The sequence below is a fragment of the Nansenia antarctica genome (genome assembly GCF_963989245.1).
Source record: "Nansenia antarctica genome assembly, chromosome: 5".
NCBI classification, from domain to species: Eukaryota; Metazoa; Chordata; class Actinopteri; order Argentiniformes; family Microstomatidae; genus Nansenia; species Nansenia antarctica.
In genome coordinates, this window is record NC_137690.1 from 74,797,399 (window position 1) to 74,807,058 (window position 9,660).

Genomic DNA, 9,660 nt, shown 5'->3' on the forward strand with positions numbered 1-9,660 from the left:
ACCACTAGGCCATTGTGGCGATATGATGTTTTGTAGCCTGCTGCTGATATCACCACAGTAGTAAATATTCATTTATTAAAATATGAACATATAACAATAACTGGGGCTAGTATGACCTACGCATTTAATCGGTCAGCAATTTCTTGCCAAACCATTTCCCTCGCCTTGTTAATTGCGGCAGTATTGCACTATTTTACATCTTATTTTTCCGTCTTCATAAAAAACCAATAATTCGGAATGCTGCGCAAATGTAGTACCCCTGCAGAGTGGAGTATCTTCATTTCGACAGATCGACTCTTCTGGGCTGCGTATGTCTGCGTGCACGCGCCCATATCGAAGATTTGTAAGCCTGTCTTCTGTGAACACTGATGACACAAGGCTGATCCTCATTCGAGGAATCACCTGAGGCTTGAAATCCAATCTCGAGTTCCCTGAGCGCCGCATTTATTTATAGCGCCGCTATACTGATCCACCTTTAGTGGAATGACCCCCTGGTCTACATTTTATGTGAATAGCTGTAATGGAAATATGTAAAAAATAAATAATAATAATAATAATAATAATAATAATAATAATTGTTGATGTGTTGAATACTTATTTCCCCCACTGTATGTATTTACATTTACATGTTAGACTTTTAGCAGACGTCTGTATCCAAAGATACAGGTTCCCGTTGGGACCATACATACTGAAAATGTATTCACTCACTGCAATGTAAGTCGCTTTTGGATAAAAGCGTCAGCTAAATGGCATATATTATACATCTGTATCATCTATACATCCGTCATCATAAGAAAAACAAATATATGCTAGGATCATCAGGGACCATTGGCAGCCACAAAGAAGGAATAATTACTTTTAAAACTATTGTTATTATTATTATTATTATTATTATGGTTGTTGTTGTTGTTATTATTATTATTATTATTATTGTTGTTGTTGTTGTTGTTGTTGTTGTTATTATTATTATTTACAGTAGAGAAACTGTACAGGGGGGTGGTGGGGATGAAGAGGTCTTTAGGAGGGAGTCAAGATGTCGCATGAAGAGATGGAGTAGCTCGTTCCACGTACAGTGTTCTATTTATTTATTTATTTCCTTACACATTTTCGTATTTCCTATATGTATATATATTCCTATGTTCCATATATATATATATGTATATCAATGTGTCTATTTACAAGTACAAATGCCTATGTATTAATTAAGGTGTCATTAATTATGGCAGGTTTTGCTCCTCCATCGGGGTTGCCGTGCCGCTAGTATTTGGTGTCGTTTTACCTCCGTGCGGTTTGTCCCTCCCGGTGTTCCGTAGTTCTGTCGTCAGAGAGAGAAACACTAAGCCGCTCTGTAGTCAGTCTGAACGGAAGGCAGCAGAGAAGTCAGGTTACATTCAGACAAACACAGTTTTTACCTTCGTGTCTTTGTTCATATCTTTGTTTCCACCATGGCGTACCAGCTCTACAGAAACACCACGCTGGGGAACAGTCTGCAGGAGAGTCTGGACGAGCTGATCCAGGTAGCTAACTAGCCTGGCTCTGCGGGGACTTTCCGCCCTGTGTTCGTTAGCTTAGCTAGCTAGCTTTATGCTATGCTAATAAACCTCTGCTGGTGTCAGGTTACAGTCTGGTTGCTATGTTACAAGGTTAGAGTTTGGTTGCTGTGTTACAAGGTTACAGTCTGGTTGCTATGTTACAAACGACAACGTCGACAGTAACGCCTGTCTGTCTGTGAGGCTTCCGTACGAGGCGTTACTGTGGTGTGTCTAGTGCAGGGGTGCTCACACTTTTTAGGCTTGTGAGCTACTTTTCAAATTACCAGCTCAACAAGATCTACCAACCAAATAAAACATATTGCCATTGCTGCGAACACAAAAATGTACTGTAATAATAACAAATTAAGGCCACGCTACACTGTTTCAAAATCAAAGGAGAGATTTATTAAACTATATAACAAATATTCACACTGGTAGTCCATTAACATTAACATTAACTCAGGAGCTCTGAGTGGTTTACACCAGACTGGCCAGTGCCAAGCCAGGTGCCATCGACGTCTCCGGGCGGCGGAGTGTGTGTGTGTGTGTGTGTCTGTCTGTCTGTCTGTGTGTGCATGTGTGTGTGCTTGTGTCTGTCTGTCTGTGTGTGTGTGTGTGTGTGTGTGTGTGTGTGTGTGTGTGTGTGTGTGTGTGTGTGTGTGTGCTTGTCTGTGTCTGTGTGTGTGTGTGTGTGTGTGTGTGTGTGTGTGTGTGTGTGTGTGTGTGTGTGTGTGTGTGTGTGTGTGTGTGTTGTGAGGCGGCGCGGGGCTGAGTGATGCCCTCTCCCGTCTGGACCACACAGAAAAAAAAGAAAAAAAAACGTTTTTTTTTTAACGTTTTTTTTTTCTTTTTTGTTTCAATGCCGTGTGATCTACCAACACTACCTTCGCGATCGACCGGTCGATCGCGATCGACGTAATGAGCACCCCTGGTCTAGTGTGTCATATGTGTGATGTGTTATATCTGTTCTATTCTATTCTATCTATACTATTCTATTCTATTCTATTCTATTCTATTCTATCTATTCTATTCTATTCTATCTATTCTATCTATTCTGTTCTATTCTATTCTGTTCTATTCTATCTATTCTATTCTATTCTATCTATTCTATCTAGTCTATTCTATTATGTTCTACTCTACTCTATTCTATTCTAAAGTCTTTCCTATTCTATCTATTCTATTCTATCCTATTCTATCTATTCTATTCTATCCTGTTCTATTCTATTCTATTCTATTCTATTCTAAAGTCTATCCTATTCTTTCTATTCTATTCTATTCTATTTGAGCACTGTTTCAAATGGCGTTTGCTTGGCATGTCTGGACAGCAGTGAGTCTAACCCCAGTCCCACCTGAGCTAGCCAGCGTACAGAGATGTTAGAGAGCGGGCTCATATGATACGACCACCTACAACTAGAATGTTCTGAGTGACCTGATTAAAGGTGATTATTGTTATTGTCAAGTAACGTCATTTAGTTGTCTGCAGCCCTGTTTCTGATAGGCTAGTTGGCACCGTGATCAATTTAATAGGTTTGTTGCAGATAGCTCATCCACTGAGTGGGTAGGTAGCCCTTCTCTGTGCACAAGGTACTAGCTAGCTTTCTGAAGTGCTATGTTAAGTGGTCTGGCACGCCAGGTTAATTGAGGGCCAACCTTTTAGCTGACGAAAATAGATCTTAAATGACTTAAAGTTGTTCTCTCTCGATGCTGGTAGTATCAAATTGGCCTGCCAAAATTGACTGGACTGCACTTATAATTGGACTGCACTTATATAGCGCCTTTATCCAAAGCGCTTTACAACAGCCTCTCATTCACCCATTCACACACACATTCACACACCAATGGCGGCAAGCTACCATGCAAGACGCCGGCCGGCCCGCTCACTGGGAGCAATTTGGGGTTCAGTGTCTTGCCCAAGGACACATCGACATGTGGCCAGCAGGGGCTCGAACCGGCAATCTGCCAATCTTGCGATCATTAGACAGCGGCTCCTCTACCTCCTGAGACACAGCCGCCCCAATAACACTCTACCTTGTTAAATGACACGTCTGTTGTTCTCATGTTTATGTTTCCAGACCCAACAGATCACTCCGCAGCTAGCTCTTCAAGTACTGCTCCAGTTTGACAAAGCCATCAACACAGCCCTGGCCAACCGGGTCCGCAACAGAGTCAACTTCCGGGTGAGTGCCACCAGAGAATCATTTCTAGGCTACATGTAAGGCCAGCTCAGCTCCATCGGTAGGTTGAATTTGCCCACCCTATACCCATCATGAGGTTGCTGGCTACAACCCTAGCCTACAAATGAAAGTTTATAATGTAGGTTCACAGTAGGCTTGGGTGGTTTTACGGTTAAACCGTAAACCTCGGTTCCAAAACACGTTTTTTGTCAATACCGCCATAAAAAACGCCATAAATTGCTATAGCCTATATAATAAACGCCTTAAGAGTGTTTGTCCAGCAGCACTGTCTGTGTGGTTGAAGACCGTGACTGTGTCGCAAGTGTTTACAACGGTCAACAAACTTAACGTTCTAGCTGCGTTCTGTACGCTGTAATTCTCACCGATCAACGAGTGACATTGGATTGCTATTTTGTCCTGTTGTTTTTGGATTCTACTTTTTTACACCTGAGGACCTAACAGCCGGTGAACTATACCAAACTTGGAGACAGACAATGTGCCACAGCCTCTTGACACAGCTAGCTTCGCCGTGGCACAGTGCGCCGATTAGATAGCACATGTCTACAGAGGGTGATTAGACACACCATTTGGATACAAACTGAATTTATGAATCAACGTTGGTTATACAAGGCAGCAGTAATGTGGTGCTATTATTAGTGTTATTGACATGGTATGCTTGTTTAGTGTAAGCAAAGATGTAACCCCTCCCTCCCTCTGCTCCCTTCCCCCACCCCTCCCCTACTGTTGTCTCGTGTCCCATCTCCCCCTCTTTTGTAATCTTCTATTGTAAATAGGGATGCTCCGATTTATCGGCCACCGATTTAAATCGGCCGATTTCACTCCAAATGACTCGATCGGTGATCGGCAAAAATGGCCGATCGCAAAAACCGATCTTTTTTTTTTCTTTTTTTTTTTTCTTCTTTTTTTTTCCTGGGGAAGACAGATAACTGAACAGAAAACATAGGAGGACGTAACAGTATGTAAACCATGAAGGCCACGTTTATGATGTCTTTTATACAGCCATATCGACTGACTTGGGCTTCAGGCCCTAACTGGGTGATAGGCCAGACCTTTACTATGCCATAAAAATGGGTCTGCGTTTGCTTGGTGCCTAATGGATCAAAACTTTTGTCTAAAAAGCAAAAAATATGTAGGCTATCCAGTCAGTAGGCCTACAGTTATGTATTTTTTAAAAAATCGGTATCGGTATCGGTATCGGTTGATCTTGAGGAAAAAAATCGGTGATCGGTATCGGCCCCAAAAATCCAGATCGGAGCATCCCTAATTGTAAAGCGCTTTGAGTTCCATTCATGTACGAAAGGCGGTATATAAATAAAGTTTTACTTACTTACTTACTTATACAACGGATAGATCCGGTCCATTGTCTCTATTGGTCAGTTTGGTCCATTGTCTCTATTGGTCAGTTTGCGTTCCAGCCGTGCCGATATCCACGACGTACGCACGGCTAAATGGAACGTTGACACAACTTTTCATATTACTCTGCGTTTGTATAATATTACCGTTATCTAATCGAAGTTACATTCTTACCGTTGCTTAGCAACAGATAAACAACTGTTCAGCGGATGAATACACTTACAATAAAACATAGTTCCGTTAAAATACATTAATTAAAAGTTTGTCTTGTCTTTCTTCTGTGAAATATTGATAGATAAATGTGGTAACCGTTGTCTAAAAACGTTATGGAACGAGAAGCCGTGGTATATCGTGGATAACGGCACAGCTAGGGGGTCTAACGGTACTCCGCTTTGCGTCGTGCCTAACCACCCCGCTAGCTGTGCCGATATCCACCATATACGACGTTCCATAACTCTTAATTATCCATCCAGCGGCCTGCAGGCGGGCCCTAGCGCCATATGCTAACCCCCTGTACCCCCTGTACATGCTTCCTATGTTCCTATGGTTACGTAGGTAGTCATGTACATGCTTCCTATGTTCCTATGGTTATGTAGGTAGTCATGCGTTACATCCTCTCAAAGCTATGATTCTTGCGCTTCGAGCCAAATAATCCATCTCAAGATACAATCACAACAGCAGTTACAGTTATATAATAGTTGTTTGAGTCGTTAAAAGGGACATCAGGGATTGGTACATACATGTTTGGACTACAGTGACTTAGCACTACTTTCCCCCTGATTTCTAGTTGGGGTTTCCCTGAGAAAATCAAACTAACCTCTATGATTTGATGAATAAGACACAAAGATTAGTATTTTGTGTGAAGACAGACGGTGTCTGTGTATTGCAGCTGTAGCTCATACTGCTTTGTGTTGGGGATCAGATCAGCGCGTCTTATACGACTAGAATACACTTGAACGACGTTGTTACGTGTTGGCATTACCAATCAAGTTTTTGGGGTCGCAGGAAATTATTTATCTCTATTTGCGGCCGTGAGACAGTCTGGTTTGGGAACCCCTGCCCTAACCCGTCAACATAGGGCAACAGTATATGTTCCATGATTGTGATGTCTTTGTAATAATTCTTATTGTTCAATTGCACCTTTTGATGTAGTCACTGTAACAGGACGGTTCTCTGTCTCACCACTAGGGGTCACTCAACACCTACAGATTCTGTGATAACGTGTGGTTCTCTGTCTCACCACTAGGGGTCACTCAACACCTACAGATTCTGTGATAACGTGTGGACGTTCGTCCTGAACGACGTGGAGTTCCGGGAGGTCACCGACCTGGTGAAGGTGGACAAAGTCAAGATTGTGGCCTGCGATGGAAAAAGTGCGTTTCTTTGTTCTTGTTGTTTTTTAAATGCATTGATATTGAATTGTTCGATTTGCTTTGAAATTATAGATATCGTGACGTTAGAATTATAAGGTTCTATCTCCATTTTTGGTCAAAATTTTGTTTTTTACATAACCTTATCCATTAGGTGTTTATTAATGCCTGTGTGGTGTTATTTTTAAAATGTTGAAATGTTTTAGTTAGTAATTAATAAAATACAAAGGTTCCATCTCACAAAACATAATGGAATGTAAAAACTTTGACGCTCAATATCTCTGAACTGCCCTAAACGGAGATAGAACCTTATCATTCTAAGCTCACGATATGTTGTCAACGATTCACCATCAAAAGTGTGATTATTTCTGTGCTTGGCGTTGCACCACAATGTACCAAAAACACACTGACTGGCTTCTCTCTTCGAAGACACAGGCTCCAATGCTGCAGAGTGATTGGAGAGGAGGAGGCGGAGGGCAGTGGCTGAAGAGTTTACTGATGAACAGGAGGACGACAACCTCAGAACAGAGACTTCCTGTTCAAATCAGCTGTCCTTGGTGTGTGACCGCTGGCCATGTTTGTGGGGTGTGAGGAGATATACCCTATTCTATGATTTATAATTCTATGGTCACTGACAGGACTGTATATATATATATATAATTTATTACAGTAATTTCTGTAAAGAACATTAAGATCAAATCCATGTGTACATATATATATATCAAGACCTTGAGCGATGATTGGCGATTGGATTGGAGAGCGAACGGACCAATCAATGCCTTGGATATTGCATGATGACCTTTTTTAAACATGAGTTTCCTAGAACTGCCTTTTCAGTTAGTTACTGTTGATTAGCTTGATAACCTTTTAATAAACTTTTATTTAAAATATTAAGACTATATTGTGTTTCTTGGGGAACTCGCATGTATGTTCCCTCATGTTATTTGGCCTATGAACCCTATGAATAATAATAATAACTTTATATGATAATAATAATAATAATAACCTTTCACAAACCCAAGGTCGCTTTACAAGGGAATGGGACAAACAGTACAGATCCAGAGAGACAAACACACAAAACAAGAAACTGAAACAGCTTCTACAGGTTGAATGCAATGGTGAACAGGTGGGTTTGAAGGGCATCTTTGAACATGTCCAGGGTCGGAGAGTGGTGTGGATATCCTTGGGTAGAGAGTTCCAGAGGGTGGGGGGGGGGGCTACCACACTGAAGGCTCTGTACCCAAAGGTCCGGAGTTTGGCGCTGGTTTGGATGAGGAGGCCCGTGTTAGAGGACCTCAGAGTTCTGGATGGGGTGTAGTGGTGGAGGAGGAGATCAGAGTTCTGGATGGGGTGTAGTGGTGGAGGAGGAGATCAGAGTTCTGGATGGGGTGTAGTGGTGGTGCAGGAGGTCAGAGTTCTGGATGGGGTGTAGTGGTGGAGGAGATCAGAGTTCTGGATGGGGTGGAGGAGATCAGAGTTCTGGATGGGGTGGAGGAGATCAGAGTTCTGGATGGGGTGGAGGAGATCAGAGTTCTGGATGGGGTGGAGGAGATCAGAGTTCTGGATGGGGTGTAGTGGTGCAGGAGATCAGAGTTCTGGATGGGGTGTAGTGGTGGTGGAGGAGATCAGAGTTCTGGATGGGGTGGAGGAGATCAGAGTTCTGGATGGGGTGTAGTGGTGGAGGAGATCAGAGTTCTGGATGGGGTGTAGTGGTGGAGGAGGAGATCAGAGTTCTGGATGGGGTGTAGTGGTGGTGGAGGAGATCAGAGTTCTGGATGGGGTGTAGTGGTGGAGGAGATCAGAGTTCTGGATGGGGTGTAGTGGTGGTGGAGGAGATCAGAGTTCTGGATGGGGTGTAGTGGTGGTGGAGGAGATCAGAGTTCTGGATGGGGTGTAGTGGTGGAGGAGATCAGAGTTCTGGATGGGGTGTAGTGGTGGTGGAGGAGATCAGAGTTCTGGATGGGGTGTAGTGGTGGTGCAGGAGATCAGAGTTCTGGATGGGGTGTAGTGGTGGAGGAGATCAGAGTTCTGGATGGGGTGTAGTTGTGGTGGAGGAGATCAGAGTTCTGAATGGGGTGTAGTGGTGCAGGAGGAGGTGGAAGAGGTACTGGGTGGCCAGGCCGTGGAGGCATTTGTAGGTGAGCAGGAGGAGTTTGAATGTGATGCGGCGTTTGACCGGGAGCCAGTGCAGACGGGCGAGGATGAGGGGGGTGATGTGCTGCCAGGGCTTGGTGCCGGTGAGAAGAACCCTGGCAGCGGAGTTCTGCACGTACTGGACTCTGAAGGCCTGTGTGTGTCATTAAGTCTGAGTGTAAAAGACATGGCATGTAAGACGACAATAACTCATCTTCAGAGGGCAGAGAGAGGGTACAAGATGCTTGTTTGTTTAGTTGTAAATAGATGCACATTAATCGGAAGACATTTATGAGGTCCCTGTGTCTTTCTACATATTCCGTTGTAGGCTGTCTTGTTTTTAATATTTGATTTAACATTCTCTCGTCTCGTCAGTGAACACTTTATTAGCACCTTATGCACCTGTACACCTTCTCATTCATTCAGGTGGTGTAATGGTGTGGGGAATGTTTCCTTGGCACACTTTGGGTCTGTTAATACCAATCAATCATCGCTTCAATGCCTCAGTCTATTTGAGTGTTGTTGCTGACCATGTGCAATGCATGCCTTCATGGCCATCTTCTAATGGCTACTTCCAGCATGATAATGCACGAGTTCAGTGTTCTTCGGTGGCCTTCCCAGTTCGGTGGCCTTCGAACCTACTAAAAAGTAAGTGAATATTGCACATGTGTTCTGTCTATTGTCAGAAAAAAGATTGGCCTACTCAAACCACGATGTATAGCCTGGTCTTCAGTATAACAACTTCTGGAGCAGAAACAGAGCAACTCCTGCTGGTTATTGATAGACTGTGGCTTCTCGTCCTAGACTAAAAGCTACTCCATCCATGTCGTGACGTTAGAATTATTAGGTTCTATCTCCATTTTTGGTCAAAATTTAGTTTTTTTACATAATCTGATCCATTAGGTGTTTATTAATGCCTGTGTGGTGTTATTTTTAAAATGTTGATTTTTTGTTTGTTTGTTAGAAATTAATAAAAAAAACACAAAACATAATGGAATGTAAAAACTTTGACGCTCAATATCTCTGAACCACCCTAAACGGAGATAGAACCTTATCATTCTAGGCTCACGGTGTGTT

At 42.9% G+C, this 9,660-nt stretch overlaps 1 protein-coding gene across 2 annotated transcripts; it reads left to right on the top strand.

Moving 5' to 3' along the window:
- The first annotated feature begins 1,330 nt into the window (after nucleotides 1-1,330).
- Nucleotides 1,331-7,310, top strand: gtf2a2 (general transcription factor IIA, 2). 2 transcript variants are annotated; one of them, XM_080532399.1, is made up of 4 exons: nucleotides 1,331-1,517; nucleotides 3,605-3,709; nucleotides 6,327-6,453; nucleotides 6,880-7,310. In XM_080532399.1, the coding sequence occupies exons 1-4, from the start codon at nucleotides 1,446-1,448 to the stop codon at nucleotides 6,903-6,905; spliced, it is 330 nt and encodes a 109-aa protein (XP_080388525.1). In that variant the 5' UTR covers nucleotides 1,331-1,445; the 3' UTR covers nucleotides 6,906-7,310. The 2 variants fall into 2 exon arrangements, with proteins under 2 accessions (XP_080388525.1, XP_080388526.1); XM_080532400.1 differs by having other exon boundaries at nucleotides 6,886-7,310.
- The last annotated feature ends 2,350 nt before the right edge of the window (nucleotides 7,311-9,660 follow it).